General features: G+C 43.9%; 2 protein-coding genes and 1 pseudogene across 4 annotated transcripts in view; 1 reads left to right on the top strand and 2 right to left on the bottom strand.

Moving 5' to 3' along the window:
* Nucleotides 1–5404: 5404 nt before the first annotated feature.
* On the bottom strand, nucleotides 5405–12756 carry LOC310793289 (gamma-crystallin M2-like; the record flags this gene model as incomplete). Of its 2 annotated transcripts, none has more annotated exons than XM_083655082.1 (3): nucleotides 5405–5686; nucleotides 6427–6669; nucleotides 12724–12756. In XM_083655082.1, the coding sequence occupies 3 exons, from the start codon at nucleotides 12754–12756 to the stop codon at nucleotides 5405–5407; spliced, it is 558 nt and encodes a 185-aa protein (XP_083511208.1). The 2 variants fall into 2 exon arrangements, with proteins under 2 accessions (XP_083511208.1, XP_083511209.1); XM_083655083.1 differs by lacking the exons at nucleotides 5405–5686; nucleotides 6427–6669 and adding exons at nucleotides 10995–11276; nucleotides 12002–12244.
* Nucleotides 8362–9642, top strand: LOC310792430 (lysophosphatidic acid phosphatase type 6 pseudogene; annotated as a pseudogene). Its single transcript has one exon. The product of its transcript is annotated as a lysophosphatidic acid phosphatase type 6 pseudogene (transcript).
* Nucleotides 12757–16163: 3407 nt separating the features above from the next.
* The window catches only part of LOC310793395 (cytosolic 5'-nucleotidase 1A), a 6358-nt gene continuing 5021 nt past the window's right edge, over nucleotides 16164–17500 (bottom strand). The window contains exon 6 of the mRNA XM_083655209.1: nucleotides 16164–17174. Within this exon, the coding sequence (XP_083511335.1) occupies nucleotides 16914–17174 (261 nt within the window). The 3' untranslated portion in view covers nucleotides 16164–16913. The remainder of the gene's footprint in view (nucleotides 17175–17500) is intronic.

Below are 17500 nucleotides of genomic sequence, written 5' to 3'. Positions count from 1 at the left end.
CCTCAACCATTGCAGGTCAGCGAACGTTGTTTCGTTGGTCACTCTAGCATGTAGCCTACAGCACGCCCTTCAATGGTGACTACTTTGACAAGCCTTGTTTTGTATGATACTGCCCCCACCAAAAGCTGTTACTCCATCGATGCAACAATCAGCATAGCGTTCTCCACATCGTCGCCGTCCCACAGCAACGTGTTACTTTAGAGTCGAATTTATGATGCTATTCAGTGGCTGTGCAGCCTCAACCATTTTCTGCAAGTAGATTTAGTTTGTAATAGTCTACTAAGCTGTTGCTCTTTCTGTCATGTTAGATGCAGCTGTATCTGTATATCTGTATTCCTCTTCTTTCCAAGTGGCAGCAATGAAACGTCCATCTGACCCGAGCTTCACCTGACCGCCAGGATCCAAGATGGCTTCCCCCTGCTCCGCCTCCATCTGCCTGACCGCCAGGATCCAAGATAGCCTCACCCTGCTCCGCCTCGACTACAGCACGAGACAAGAAGGGAAGACGAGATTAAACCCAACACCAAACTGCACGAGAGCATGTGGTAGCATGTGGCGTCCCAGTATGACCAACAACAGCTAGAATGCAACGTCACATGTGTAACTCATTCAGTCGCCCACATCCAAGATGGTGGTCGTCGGGTCAGTTGTTGTGGTACTTCAGTTGTTAACACACACACACACACACACACACACACACACACACACGGTCCTCTGTGGTTTGGCCAGTGTAATGTATGGAGAGATGTTACCTCTGGATGTTACCTCACAGAACAATGTGCCAAGACTGAAAGTGCCCAACATCAAAGCATATTTATGAATTACTGTCTTAAGAGGCATATATGTCTTTTCACAAAAAATGCCTTTTTGACTTTGTAACAAATTTGTAGATATGTATTTTGGCATTTATTTTTATTTTTATGTTTGTGTGTATATAGTAGAGATCTAATTTTTATACTGCAAGTAGCATGGATTGTAATAAGTTGTAGTTTAATGATCAGGTTTGTCGTTTCATGTTGTGATTCCTTCTTTGATTTCCAGTTGGATGCTTGTGCAGGTGTTTTGCTCACCGTGGAAATCAGTTGACAGCTTAATGTATAGTTTAATGTATAGTTCTTGCAGATTTTCTGCAACATTTTGATTACTCTTGTCTTGTGTTCATCTTGTGTACTTGTGGTTAAAGTATTTGTTCTCATCAAAGATGCTATGTGCAGCATTTTAACATCAGCGTATCATTGCTACCTTGGTAGAATGGCTGTAAACCAATGACAGCATGGTGGAGATGCGTTATTATGGATCCCACTGCACTTAGGGGCCGAACACGCCCTGCACAGCATTCAGGCGCCAGGATTGGCCAGGCAGGCGCCCATGCAGACTGTTCTGAGTAGCGCACCAGGTCTTTTCATCTCAGCGTGGAGGATGCACAGTGTGGGAAATGTGTGAGCCTGAGCGAGCTGTCAAAAATGTGACTGGGGCTTATTGGCTCGCTCCAGGCCAATCCCGGTGCTTGAATGCTGCATATAGGCGGGCGCAGGGTGTGTTCTGCCCCCAAGTGCGGTGGAGATGATTGTCTCCTCTTTAGGCTGTTTACTGTAATTATACCAATGTCTCTAAATGAATATATGCTGCTGATTTATTGATGGTAAAGTGATACACAGAGCAGCTTTAAGAGCAGTGAACTCTATTCGCACATGAGCCGTCCATTCAAACACAAAGAGCCATATTGCAGGAATTGTGTTTTGGCCCCATTTGTATCTGGTGTATTTAAATGAAGGTGTCGCCACATTGTAATTTCATTCAAACAGCAGCTGAGGCAATGCTGAAATGCACTAAAATTCACACCTTAAGTAAATAGGACTACAGGTAAGAGGAAAATATGTATTCTTGATTCGGGGTGAACTGTCCGTATAAAATGTAAATTTTTAAGATTTTATGTGATGGATAGAACTAAGTGCTACAACCAAGGAAGCGTACACACAATAAAAGTTCACTAGCTAGCTACTTCACTGTTGTGCCCATTTTAATGCTTACTGCAGAATTACGTATGCTGTCATGGCTGTTTCTATGTTTTGTAAGACATTCTTAACAATTTGGTTGCTTTTTTCGTTTGACTTTGAGGGGCGGACTTAGTGATTTTGGTGCCCTAGGCCTATAGGCAAAGGCAAGCATAGGGCCCCCTGAATCCCCCCTGAATCCCACCTCACTTTTTATTGCATTTTTTCTATATATAAACTTGAGTAGTTTTGCTGGTTTTTTAGGTTCTCTCAGCTACTGATGCAGTGGCGAGGAAAATGAGCTCAATGACAAAATCTCACTAGCCTACTATATAGGACGAATCAGTGTGACATTTCGACAACAAAAAACGTAGTTCTGGGTGGATAACCTTGGTGGTGCAGCAGATCTCAAAAACTATACATCGCATCACTCGTATTTTCGACATTGTAAGTGAGAGCAGAAGTAGCTGAAGGGTTTGATGTATAATATATGTATAGTATTAAAGCCCCACTCCAGTGTATTTTGTCATTTTTAAGATATCTCCTCATATCAGCATTTTTTTGACAAATAACCTCATTTTGAGCTCAAAGTAAAAAATAATAAGCTGTTGCTAAAAACCATTTAGAGTCATGCTCTTTCATAAAGCCCACCAGCTATAATATCTGTATGTAATATAATGGTTGGTTAAAAGTATTACTTTCATGACTTTTGAAGCGTCACTTTTTTTTACGTGATTTCAAGAAAACGTTTCAAAAGTCAAATGTTCCTCATTTGTAAAGATTATCTTGCTGAACCCAGACTTCACTGTTTCATAATCTTTTGTTTAAACACAGACATTATTTCATGCATTTAACCAAAATCCCCATGCAAAAATCCCATTGCCTTTTACAGCTACGAGCCAGAAGTGCTCAGAAGCGTTCAGGTCTTCTGGACTCATTCCTGCCGTATTCTATTGTTAATCTTACTCAGGTGAATTTCAGTTTTCAGTTTTACATGTTTTTTTTTTTGGCCATGTGAGCTATTATGCTGATGTTTCAGAGTTTACAATAAGTCTCAACACTATGAAAAGGGGTTTGTGTTTTTTAGTGACTAGATTCATCAATTATTATTCATCAATAACATTTGTATTTATTTTTTCTGAAAAACACTGGAAATCAGACTTTGCGATTGTAAAATAAACCACCTTTGAATTTGAGTGTGTCACTGCTGGATCTGCTGATGTCAGAGTTATGCTGCCTGCATTCATGTGGTGTCAGAATCAGAAAAATGAATTCCCGACTGGGAAAATCCATGTGAATGTGTAGTTCTATCGAAAGAAATAGTTGCCACTAGCTGCTGCACTATATGATGTAGTTCCATTGAAAGAAAACTGTTCCTACGTGAAACTGCTCACAACAAGGTCTGTGGAATATCTTTAGTGACCGGGTTATGATTTCTGGAAAGAGACATTGCTGTTGAGTTTTTTTTTCCTTCTATTTCTTTTGCGCTTTGATCACCATAAGCAGAGTGCCATCCTGTTCCATTGTATTTGAGAGAAGTCAGACATCTCTACGGCCGATATCTACAAAACTCGACAACTCATACCAAAGTGTTAGATGGATAAATAGCACTACAGGTAAGAGGAAAATTATGTTTTTATTTTTATTTTGGGGCGAACTGTCCCTTTAATTAAATTTAAGACCATGTACTTTTATACATTGACTTAAAGGAACACTCTGCCGATTTTCAACCAGCTTTGCATCGTTAGAAAATCAGTACTATCTCCGAAAACTGTAAACAGTTTTGCAGGCATTCGTTTAGTATGACAATTATTGAGAGTTGATTTGAGTCAAGTTGTGGACCAGTGATGTCATTCATGCACAAATGGCATCGCTGGCCAAACCCTCACTTCCAGCACTTGATGTGATGCCTCTGTATTTGGGACACATCCTCTGGTCCCCCTTTTTAAATAGGGGGACCACCACCTCTGTCTGCCACTCCTTAGGCACTGTCCCAGACTTCCACGCAATGTTGAGAAGACATGTCATCCATGAGAGCCAGCCAACACCCAAAGCCTTTAGCTTTTCTGTTTTCCGGATCAATTACCCAGGGCTTTTCCACTGTGGAGTTGTTTGACTACCTCAGTGACTTTGTCCAGGTTAAATCCCTGCCAGTTCCCCATCGTTCTCCAGCCCTTCCTTTATCATAGAGGGTGGATTAGTTGGGTTCAGGTTCAGTCGGGTTAAGGAGTTCCTCAGAGTGCTCCTTCCACCGCCCGATTACTTCCTCAGTTGAGGTCAACAGTGTCCCATCCTCACTGTACACAGCTTGGATGGATCCCTGTTTCCCCCTCCTGAGGTTACCAGAAACGCAGAAGGACCGAAAGTCCTTCTCCATGGCTTCTCCGAACTCCTCCCACACCCGCTGCTTTGCCTTTGCCACTGCTGAGGCTGCTGTCCTTCTGTCCTGTCTGCACCTTGCAACTGTTTCCAGACTCATATCACAGAAGGCCTCCTCCTTCAGCTGCACAGCTTCAATGACCACCAGTGTCCACCATGGTGTTTGAGGGTTGCCACAGGGGCCTCCACCTTCCAGTTCACCTGCATTACACGTTCGGGCTTGCCAGGTCTGTCCAGAGGCTTCGCCTGCCATTTGACCCAGCTCACATCCAGGTGTTGCTCTGCCCCTCTCTTCACTGCATGGAAAATGCATGGAATCATGCATCTGATTTATTTATTCTAATTCTATGAAGTTTTCAACAACAACAAAAAGTTTTCCTAATCCCCCCCAAAACTGAACAAACTCTTTCTGGGCATAGTGAGCTGGTCTATTGTTATTACCTCTGCCAAGGAGGTTATGTGTGTCAGTTTGTTTGTTTGTTTGTTTGTTTGTCTGTTTGTTTGTTAGCAGGATTACGGAAAAACTACTGGGCCGATTTTTATGAAACTTGGTGGGAGGGTGTAGCATGGGTGAAGGAAGAACTCATTCAATTTTGTAACGGATCCGATCCGGGTCAAGGGAGGGGGCGGGGCTACGTAAAGAGTCGGGATTGGAGGGGTGGTTAGGGGGAGTGCCTAGGTCTATGTGGGTGGTGGAAGGCAGCATTCGTGGTCAGAAAAGGGGGCGGGGCTAGGGAAAAGGGGCCATAGCTAGGGATCGGAAGGTCATAGAGAGTAGGGGTTCCAGGGGTGGGTAGGGGGAGTGGGCCTTTGCAGTGGTCTGCGATCTCCTACTGCACTTCTATTTTTTTATTGTTATTATTTGTACTTCTGTATCTTGTTGCTATATGGGAGTATAGACTTATGCCTGTTGTACCTATTGAAAAGTTGAATAAACTACAAATCATAAAAAGAAACAGAGCAGGTTGACAATGGGATTCAGTTACATATACAGTACTACTTTATTGACTTTGTACAGGTCAGTGCAGAGTCTAGTAGCAGGAGTCCATGATGCGCTTCATGCTCATGAACCTCATGCCTCCGCTCCAGCCCATGTTCTGGAAGTTCCTGTACTCTCCAGGCCTGAAGTACATCATGCGGCCTCTGTAGTTGGGCTGCTCGTACATCAGCCAGTGGCCGTCCATCACGTTGCAGGACATGCAGTTGGACATGCGGTAACGGTCCATGATGTTGTCACAGTCGTCCATCATCTCGAAACTCTGGCCTCCAAAGTTCTCCCTCTCGTAGATCTTCATCCTGTAGTTTCCTCTGTACTGTAATGTAAACATGTAACAAATGATCAACAATCATGATAGCAGTAAGTAGTGGTGTAGCGCAGGGTATACACAGGCCTACCTAGGAGTCTACCTAATTATTTTTGAGTCGGCATTGAGTATATTAGGCTACCCCATTTCTAAACCCCCTGTGATGCGCAGGGCGAGGAGAGTGAAGGAATAGCTATATTGTTGTGTAACTAAACATTAGCTTTCGCTAAATAATTTGCAGTGGTGCAGCCTATCATATGTTGAGTTAAAGTGAATACAGTCATTTAAAAAGACAGCCAACAGTGCTGTACAATAACTTCTGAATACATGCACAGATCTGTTTCACAGAGCCTAATGGGGGCAAGGGTCACGGATTAGAGGAGACACACCAGCAGATTTCAGGTGACTCAATGTGTACAAATTAATCAAGCTAAAATAAGTAAGAGTGATGCCCATCTCCTAACTGGCCTCTTGTGATAAGGAGCTATTTCAGAGCCATCTAGTTCTCTGAAATAAAGAACCAACACCTCCAGGTCATGATCCTTGCTCCCTGGAATCAAGCAGTAGAGGTTAAGTGACAATGTACAAATACTGTCGGGCCATTTTTTGGTTAACTAAATATGCAAGAGTAGTGTTACATGCCCCTCTTCACCAGGCACCACTACAACACTGGGAATAAGCACCCTTTACAGTGGGTCATACTTTAGAATTGTGGGCCAGGAGATTAACATGTGATCTGTGCAGCATACCCAGGGGACCATGCGGAAGGACTTGATGCAGTCGCTCATGCCGAACATGCTCATGTAGTCGGCGTACTCGCCCCTCCTGAAGAAGTACTGGTTGCCCTGGTAGTTGCTGCGGTCGTAGACCATGAAGCAGCCACGCTCCACCCTGCAGGAGTGGCACCTGCTCATGTAGGAGGACATGTCGGCGCAGTCGCTGCTGCAGTCCCAGGAGCGACCCTGGAAGTTCCTGTCCTCGTAGAAGACGATCTGAAAACAAGAAGAGAGTTTCCTTCAGAAATGAGACAGCTTACCCTCTCAGATGATATTTTGTCTCTCAGACACAAATCTGATATTTTCATTGTCGCATGTGATTTTGCCCATAATTCCATGGCTGTCTGTATTGTAGGCAGAGAGATAACAGAGAAACTATGATCAAAACACTCATTCTTCTACAAATTTGTTAACTTCAACAGTTTGCTGGGGACCCCTGGAAGCCTCTCAAGGACCCCTGGTGGTGCCCGTACCCCACGTTGAGGAGCACTAGACTACTCTGACACAGTGATCGCTGTAATGAAAGAAAGAGAAAAACTCACTAAGTTGAACAATTTTAGAGGATGTTACCATCTGCACTTTTTTAATATGAGCAAAGGAAATCAATTTTGTATTCACAAAATGAATCTAGTGTTTTGGAATTACACCCTACAAGGACAGAATCCTGTAGGTGTCTATAACTCTGATATTGATTTCCTGAACACATAACTGCCCAACAACTTCAAAATGTCACAGTCACTACAAACCCTTTTAACCATAAGGCTCTATCTGACCTTTTTCTTAAAACTCAAGTTAGTTTGCCTGACCCTATTCTATAAGTGCCTACTGACATAATGTGTGAAAAGGGATCAAAAGGGTCAAAAGGACCCATCTCCATTTAACTCAGTGGATATTGAAAACTTTGAAGCTCAATATCTCAGAACTATCCTGACCCTCGTAATTCTAAACTCACAAAATGTGTTAATCATGAAGTGTGAGTTTACCTTGCTCATGTTGGAGGTCATTTTGGCTGAGAGTTGGTTTCTCTGGTGCCTCAGGTGCTGCTGCTGTGGTCCTCTGACTGTCTACCTGAGCCTGGCTGTGCTCTTTATATACCTGGCAGCCCAACGGACCATTGTCCAAACAGCCTGAGCCAGCAACCTGCCATAAAGGCCCATAGAGCAGCGAGGGTTTGTCCACATTTCTCTCAGAAAAAGCCTCGGAATAGGCATTTCTCTTGGTCCAAACAAAAAATGTTTTTGTGTACAAAACAATTATTATTTGCAGTTGAAAGGCACAGCTATGCACCATGAATACTGGTGAATACGTTGGATACTTTGAACCATAGTTTTGGTTGAATTCTTTGCATAATACCCCCCCCCCTCTCATGATATAGGTCTTTGGCGAAGGTACATTGATGATAGGTTAAAAACCTCACCTGTTGTCATCTCACCTAATCATACATATTACACATTATCTACTGTAAACTCAACCTCCAAACTCAATGTAAACTGTTGTACTGTCTTGTCTTAACCTATGTCTGTATGTTTTAACACTGTCCAATTGTCCTGTCTTTTTGTTGTTGTGATGTTGTATTGCACCAAAAGAAGTGGTCACTCGAGCAATTGTGTTGTCAGTGATGTCAGTGATGTACTGTAACTTGAGCAATTGTGATGTCATCAGTGATGTCACTCGAGCCATGTTATCGGTGATGTCACTCAAGCAATTGTGATGTCATGAGGGATGCCATCACTAATGCCATCACTGATGTCAATCGAGCAACTGTGATGTCATCAGTGATGTCACTCAAGCAATTGTGATTTCAGTGATGTCATAAATCCTTCCCGGCTGAGGCTAAGTGGTGGGAGTATAAGTAAAGGGAAGAGGCATCTCCTTTTGAGAAAGGCAGTTATGAAGACTGTTTGGACCATGGTGTTTGGTGTTTTAGGTTCTGTATTATTGTCCATGGCTTTTGGTTCAGTGCCGTGGTCTCAGAAGAAGACCGATCCAGATGTCCTGTCTTCCAGTTGCTCCACTGGTGATACAAATGCCAACTCGACCTACGTGCTCAAACTCGTGCAAGTCCTGTTCCGACATGGGGCTCGAACACCGCTAAAGTCTATTCCTGGCGTAATGGAGGTCCAGTGGCTCCCAGACCTTTTGGAGCCTCCAGCACACACCCAGATCAACTATGTGGTGACGGATCTGCAGGGAGGCCCCAGGCCAGCAGCACGTGTGGAAAACAGCTCCCGGAGTAACATACTGACCGGTGGCACGTTCCCTGGTCAGCTGACCACAGTGGGCATGCAGCAGCTCTATGAGCTGGGAGAGAGGCTGAGGAGAACATACATAGAGGAAAACCCCTTCCTGAGCCCCGCCTTCAGCCCAGCTGAAGTCTATGTCCGCTCCACTAACATTGTGAGGACCACTGAATCTGCCAAATGCCTAGTAGCAGGTCTGTTCCAGCAGAAACAGAAAGAAATTGTGCCCATAGTAACAACAGAGGCAGAGTCTGAAATCCTGCATCCTAACTACAGTGGATGCAAGCTACTCAAAATCCTTCATGGCCACCGCTGGGCAGAGTCGTCTGCTCTGCGAGACATCGCAACAGACCTGCAGAAGATCCGGAACGCCCTCGGCATCGCCGCCCACCAGCGCATCAACTTCCTCCTCATTAGGGATGACATGGTTGCCAGAAAGACACATGGCCTGGCCTGCCCTGCAGTGCTAGACGCCTGGAGGAATACAGTGGAACAGAGAGCTGTGGAGATGATGTGCCATATCTACCAACCCAGCAAGACGGAGAACCTGCAGCTGTGTGTAGGACCCCTGCTGCACACCTTGATAGTCAACATTGAGGAGAAACTACAGGGCTCCTCGTCAGAGCCAAACAGGAAGCTGGTCTTGTACTCGGCACATGACACCACATTGATGCCTTGTCTGATGGCTCTGGGGATTTTTGACATGAGCTGGCCACCGTATGCCGCCGATATCACTCTGGAGCTGCACCAACACCGGCAGACCAAAGAGCCCTTCGTTAAAGTGTCCTACATTGGCCAGGACCAAGTTATTCCAGGTTGTAGTGGAGTCTACTGCTCCCTGAAGGAGTTCAAGCAGGCCCTCTCGGTGTACTCCCTGACCCCTGACCTCTACCAGTCCCTTTGTAACAGCACAGGGGCCACAACTCAATCAACCCTGAGCCCTCCATAAATGCCTTCACCCCTGAACACAGCAATACTCATGTTCATGCCCACACAGTCACCAGACATCATGTTTGTTTATGTCTTCTGCTTTCACCTCAGCCAGCAAACCACATCAGTAATCATCCTAATCATCCCTTGTTACTTAAAGGATGGCTTTACCGATTATCAACCCACTTTGTATCATTATAATCTCTGTAATATAAGCACATGGGCATTGTTTATCTTCTATTATGTTTTCCTCTCTTTGTCTGCCAGCAGGAACCCCGCCAGCTGCAAGTCATTAGCCTAAGTCTCACAATGCAATTCTCCATGGATGTGTGCATACTTAAAAAATAAAGTGGGGTGTCCCCCCTATATAGTGATTTTATCATTTTTTGTAGGTTGTGCAATAGTCAATTTTGGTGAGTTGTTTGTTTCTATCCAATTCACTTACAGTATATGACATAAGTAGTTTTTTTTAATCCAGTGAATCATTATGATATAGTGTTACATTTTAGCGCTACAGAGGTTGTCTATAAAAACCAATGCTGTAAATTGTACGAGGAACCCATAACCTTTAAAAATATGAATGTTTTGCCCACATTAAGAATTTACCACAAAGCGGGTGCATTAATGTAGCCTACTTTTTGTTAAACATGACCAACACACTACAGCAGTAAATACAATATAGGCTATTATACATTAGCCTATAGGTGTGAGGAGGTGTAAACCTCTGTAAACTGGTATGCGTTGGTACTCTATGGAAATGATTCCAGTCAGAGAATCCTTTGTTGTTGGAGTGTTTGTTTATTTCCATGAACCGAGTTTAAATAACCTAGCATGAACATTATTGATATCGAGAAAAATCCTCATGAGAGAAGAATCATTTAAAAATGTATATGTTTCTTCTTTTTCCTTTTCTTTTCGACAATCATCCCGCAAGGATGAAAATCTTTCCCCTTTATTGCATCTCCATTTATTCTGAAATTGTAGTGTATAGACGGTTTTCACGGAATGCTCAGTCCTGCACTTGAATGTTTTTTTTCTTTTATGTCCATAGCAAACACTGCAACAGGAAGTGAGCGGGGGTTCAATTTAGAATGTTTTTGTTGTCAAGTTAAAATCGTCTATAGGTTTACTTAAAATACATTCAAATTCCTTACCTATCAAAGGAGACCAGCTTATCAGGCCTTATGGTTGAGGAGCTATTCCTGATTAATTTCGGGTATGTTATTTCAAACGTTTTCCCCTAGGGTTAATAATGTTTCTGTGCATTGTGTCAGTGTTCCAGACAGTTGATATGAGAAACGGAGCAGGTTGACAGTGACATTCAGTTACATGTACAGTACTTTATTGACTTGGTACAGGTCAGTGCAGAGTCTAGTAGCAGGAGTCCATGATGCGCTTCATGCTCATGAACCTCATGCCTCCGCTCCAGCCCATGTTCTGGAAGTTCCTGTACTCTCCAGGCCTGAAGTACATCATGCGGCCTCTGTAGTTGGGCTGCTCGTACATCAGCCAGTGGCCGTCCATCACGTTGCAGGACATGCAGTTGGACATGCGGTAACGGTCCATGATGTTGTCACAGTCGTCCATCATCTCGTAACTCTGGCCTCCGAAGTTCTCCCTCTCGTAGATCTTCATCCTGTAGTTTCCTCTGTGCTGTAATGTAAACATGTGACAAATGATCAACAATCACGATGGCAATAAACATATTTTACTTGGCGTCATACTTTAGATTCCGGGTCAAGTAGGGCTGGATGGACTCGATGCCTTTAAGTTATCGACCGAAATAACCCAGTACCAAGTAGTATCGAAACTTCTCCAGTGCCTGCATTCCATCCATTTTGTACACAGATTTAGAAAAAAAAACTATTTGTATTGTTGGCCCACTACCGCAGCAGCCACAATTCATACAGTCTGTGGTGCTGAAGTCGAGCGCGATGTATGTGACAGAGTTGGCAGTTAAGCGTGCCGAGAAAAAAAGTATATGAAGGTATACTGTAACTTTAAGGATACTGGTATTGGTACTAAAGTATATGAAGGTATAACTTTAAGGATACTGGTATTGGTACTGGCATTGTAATTTTTGCCAGGCAGCTGGCTGCCGGTCTAAATCTGGCTCTGTAGCTGACTGACTGACAACCCTGAGCAAGTATCTGATGAAGGCTGGCTGCTTCACAACCCTGAGGACAGAGTGATGACATCATTCACTGATTACGTACTGTACATTATAAACTGATGACATCATCATCATTCTGTGAGAGGCAGCAATGTGCCCGCAAGGCATCCAGTCTGCCCGGAAAGCCATTAGAAGAAGAAGTTTAAATGATACTGTACCCAGCCCCTAGGGGCCAGGAGATTAACATGTGATCTGTGCAGCATACCTGGGGGACCATGCGGAAGGACTTGACGCAGTCGCTCATGCCGAACATGCTCATGTAGTCGGCGTACTCGCCCCTCCTGAAGAAGTACTGGTTGCCCTGGTAGTTGTTGCGGTCGTAGACCATGAAGCAGCCACGCTCCACCTTGCAGGAGTGGCACCTGCTCATGTAGGAGGTCATGTCGGCGCAGTCGCTGCTGCAGTCCCAGGAGCGACCCTGGAAGTTCCTGTCCTCGTAGAAGACGATCTGAAAACGAGAAGAGTCTTTTTCATCAGAACCATCTCACTAACTAGAAAAGCAGCCATCATTCTTAGTCTGAATGTTTTTTTGTTTTGTTTCGCCAGTTCCCCTTGCCAAGATGTCCCGCTCGTTAGTCCACACCCTCTACTGATCTGGGGAGAGTTGTAGACTAGCACATGCTTCCTCTGATACATGTGCAATCACCAGCCGCTTCTTTTCACCTGACCCCTGACACTAGTAGTGCAGCGACCAGGACTGATACCCTTAATCTGGCTTCTCACTCGCAGACACGATCAATTGTGTCTGTATGGATGCCCGACCAAGCCGGAGGGAACACGGGGCACGAACTTGCAACCCTTGTGTTGGTAGGCAGGGAATCTACCGCCCCTTTATAGTCTTGATATTGACAATCTATGTTTTGAGGGCTGTTTTATGGTCTATGACGGGGTGCTTTATGAAACAATGTGATGGACGTTGGGACTTACCCTGCTCATCATGTTCATGTCAGTGGAGGACATCTTGGCTGTTTCCGCTGCTGATGCAGGTACTACTGTCTCTGTTGCTGCCGGTGGTGAACTGACTTCCTACCTGGCCCAAAGCCTCCCCTTATATAGTACCTGGCCAGCAGAGGCTGCTGTTGCTGCCGGTCGGTGAATTGCCTTCCTACCTGGCCAAAGCATTGGCTGCTTTGTCCCAAAAGTCCTGAGCCAGCAGCAACACTCCATGGAAAGTGGTAGAGCAGGGAGTTGCTGCTCATTTCCAGGGACCAGTGCCTCAAAGGACCTCAGCACGGGTGTTTCTCTCAGAGCAGCGTGGCACAAAGCCTCTTTGAAAGGGTCAACAATGAACGCAAACATCGATCACTCTCTGGTGGAGGTCGGAGGTCATGAGGCCTGCAGCACCCCACTATTGTTTTTTGAGCCTAAGCACTTTACTGAGTTTCAAGAGGCTTATTTGACCCACTTGGTGGTTCCACAGTCAGTATGATGCTGGAAAATCATACTTTTGTCCAGACACAAGTATATTGAAGTTTGAACCCTGAACCTGAAACTTTTACAACATTCACAGTGTTTTGATTTTCAACCGTATAGTACATTCAGTAGAATACCGGACGACACTCCCCTAGAATTTCTATATTTATATGAGTATCTTCTATTTAGAACCACTCACAGTAAAGGGCCATTTGATTTAGTTTTGATTGAATATGGAAAGGGTCTATTTTTGTTTCATATGAATATGGGCTATGCGATGGAGAGAGAGCGCAGGTTTTTCATTTGACTATATTTACAAACATACACACATCTCATCTCCATCATCTACGCCTCTATGCTGAAACTTAGAGTAACTTGTATGATATGCGTTGGAGGCTGAGCTCACCCTGTAGTCTACTGGCGTTGAAGTGGCTCAGAAAACCTTTTAGAATAGCCCTTAAACATATAATATATTACAGCATTTAACTGTTAGTTTGTCTGTTTTTGACTGTGCAATTGTTTTGTGTGATGAATATTTAATTAATTGGCCTTGAGACAAGACCAAAGACATGCTGTATTGCAGTGGTTCCCATACTGGTATGCTCACCCCTAGAGGTACTACATGGAGGTACAGGAAGTACTTGAGAGAAAGGGGAAGTGGAAAAATGTAAGAATACATCATGAAAATAAAGGAAATATTAAAATAAATCCGCTCAGGAGGCACTGATTGCAACTCTTTCACCCTATTTCTTTCATAGTTCTTGTTCCAGGCCAGGTAAACTATTCACATGGTTTATTAATGTGTCCCAGGTTTTGTAGAATCTCTTGATGAGGGTGCATCTGATCTTTTCCAGCTTGATGGTCTGCATTACATCTTTAAACCAGTGGTTGTGTGATGGAGCTACGGTTTTCTCTTGTCGTTTTCTAAGCAAAATGTTGTAGTCGGGTAAAGGCGATATTGGATTCAGAAATCTGAGAAAAGGGGGTACTGAAACCAAAGAAGTTTGAGAACCACTGCTCTATTGTATTGTATTGTATTGTGTTGTATTGTGTTCTACTGTATTGTTTTTGTAAAAGCTTTTCTCCGACATCATGTTTTAGGTGTGTGTGTGTGTGTGTGTGTATGTATGTATGTATGTATGTATGTATGTATGTATGTATGTATATATATATATATATATATATATATATATATATATACTGTGTGTATATATATATATATATATATATATATATATATATATACACAGTATATATATATAAGTATATATTTCATCAGTTTGTTAGTTGACATTGAACAATTCAACTGTTTCACTTTGCCTGTAGATGTAAAGGAGTACTCAGGTTTTTAAATTATGGTAGCCCTACCTTGCACGGTGAGTGCCTGTGTTTTACTTGATGTGTTTTTATCATCTGTTTTTATTGTTTGTCCTTATCTTGTCTGTAATTTTGTAACTTTTTATAAATGTTTTTGCTGCAAAAACATTTATGAAAAGATAGCTCTCAAGGGCCACCCCTGTATAAACAAAGGTAAATTAATAATAATAATAATAATAATAATGCCTTTTTATTTTAATTGTGAAACCATTTCCTGTACTTCTCGTGTGACCTTATTGTCTTTTTTTTTTATACTTGTGTTGGTTTTAATAGATTATTTGGAACTGTATGCTGCTTTCTTGGCGGCAGGGCCCACTTGAAAAAGAGATGGAAATCTCAAGGTGATTACCCTGGATAAATAAATGATATATTTTTTAAACAGCTTATTCGTTGAGATTCAACAAACACATTCTGTTGGCTTCCTGTTCCACACACCTGCACCTGTATGTTCATGAATTGTCACACACACTATAATAATTCATTTATTTTATATAGCGCTTTTCAATGACACAAAGCTGCTTACAGTAAGAGTCGACAGAAAACAAGAAAAATTGAAACAAGCAACAGGCAACAGATACAAGTAACAATAGCAAAAGTAACGAATGAGCAACAGGCAACAGATACAAATAACAATTAAGATGTCTAGTCAGGGATATATGGAAAACAGAGGGGAGGGAGGGACAGGGGAGAGAGGGTGGAGGAGGTGGTTAAGGGTAGGGGAGGTTGTAAGCTTGGGAGAACAGGTACATGTAGGATTTTAGTTGGGATTTTAAAATGGAGAGTGAGGGTGAGTCTCTGACAGTCTGGGGGAGGGAGTTCCAAAGTCGGGGTGCTGCTCTGGAGAATGCTCGGTCACCAAAGCTTTTGAGTTTGGATGGTGGGATGATGAGGGTAGCAGTGGAAGAGGATCGGAGGGTTCGGGAGGGGCGATGGGGGAGGAGGAGGTCAGTCAGATAAGGGGAGGGGGGGGGCTGTGGAGGGCTTTAAAGGTGAGGAGGAGTAATCTGAAGTTGATGCGTTCTTTGACGGGGAGCCAGTGGAGAGAGTGGAGGACAGGAGTGATGTGGTGGTCACGGGACCGGGTATGGGTGAGCAGGCGGGCGGCTGAGTTCTGAACCATCTGGAGTCTATGCAGGGAGCGGGAGGTGATGCCAGTGAGGAGGGAGTTGCAGTAGTCAAGGCAGGAGGAGATGAAGGCGTGGATGAGGGATTCAGTAGCAGGGGGGGGGGGCAGTGTCTGATTTTAGCGATATTGCGGAGGTGGAAGTATGGCGTCTTGATGATGGAGCTGATATGGGGATCGAATGAGAGGGTGGGGTCCAGGATGAAACCAAGGTTTCATCTATAATCTGTTGCAGTTGCAGTTGTTGCAGCGCTTTGAGTGTCTAGAAAGGCGCTATATAAATCCGATCAATTATTATTATTATTATTATTATTATTATTATTATTATTATTATTATTATTAATAAACTGTTCATAAAAAATCAAAGATAACGCGCTCAACTCCTTACTTTAAAAGAAAGTCTAATTCAAAAAACGAAAAGGACACCACTCCAAGTTGAACTAATAAACTGTTGAAATGTTAGCGTCTTCTAGTTAGAAATGTTCGAGTCTGTAGGTGAAGCAAACAGCCTGATTGGTTGGTTGGGTTAAACATATTTCAGCATCAAGCTGAGTCTGACCATTTCCTTCAACCGATTTGTTGTGTGATCCACTGGTTGTCAGATCAGTGCTGAGCTGAGGCCAGGCTGTGCCAGACAAACGCAGAGCGGGCAGAGAAACAGTGAGTCACAGATCAGCAGGTGGAGGAGGTGATTTTAATGGAGTGAAGGCACATGTGGATCTCCAAAGGCAAAGTAAGAGGAGCACAGATACAAAGAACAGAACGAGCTCAGGGTTTACCATCTACTACTGAATGGCAACTGGTCAATTAAAAATCCCATGTGGATGTGAATTTGCTGCAGGGTATTTGATATAATGCATGCTGACAGCGGCTGAGTAATAAGAGCATCCCTTTAGTCTATCTGAACATTATTCTTCACATCAACCAAAACTGTGGACTCAAAGTGGGTCTACAACAACATACTGTAAAAGCTAGAATTACTGTATGTGTGTATCGGAACTTAAACACAACATTTTCCAGACTTTTTTTTCCCAAATTCCCCAACCATTCAAGACCTGGAAATAATCAAATTAATTTTGAATACTTTTCCAGACTTTCCAGACCTGTGAGAAGTTCATGGTAAAGAGACGACGACATACTTGTATGAAGATAGTTTTGGAGCAGATGATAACAGAAGAGCAGAGAGGATGCGAGTCTCCTGCTGTCAGGAGGGCTGGCCGCTGGAGGTGTCGGGGAACACGATGTGTGGTTTGAGCACGGAGAGGATAGGGCCCCTGGGGGCCCCGGCCAGGCTGTGGGCCTCGTCCAGCGCCACGCCCCAGGACCGCAGCGTGCGCAGGGCCCGGCCGCACGTCTCCCTGCAGCCCTGCACTGTCACCAGGCTGAGGCTGAGAGGGCTGCAGCTCCACAGGGGGAACCTCCTCCTCATCTCACCCAGCACACTGGCCACCTGCTGGATGCACGCCTGGGGGGAGATACATGCATATTCATATCATCAACACTGTAGTAAGATATCTCGAGAACTGTTCATCTGATCAACTTCACACTTGGCAGGTGTGTTGCTGAGAGAACTTGAGAAAGTGCTGTGTCGAAAATGGTGCAATTTGGACGTAAACTGACTAAGCACCACTACGGTGGATGCAGCAAACAGACAGCAAGAAAGCAAAGAGCCGGGCTCTCAGCTGTGTGGCGGGGCGGGGTCCAGGGGGGGTTGACAGTTGCCAAGCGTTGCCAATGTAAAATGAAGACAGATTCAGCAACTGCACGGTTGATTTCTTGCCTCAAATGTTT

The sequence above is a fragment of the Poromitra crassiceps genome (genome assembly GCF_964638095.1).
Source record: "Poromitra crassiceps genome assembly, chromosome: 18".
NCBI classification, from domain to species: Eukaryota; Metazoa; Chordata; class Actinopteri; order Beryciformes; family Melamphaidae; genus Poromitra; species Poromitra crassiceps.
The sequence above is the reverse complement of the archived record's forward strand: the minus strand, read 5'-3'. Positions and strand labels throughout refer to the sequence as shown.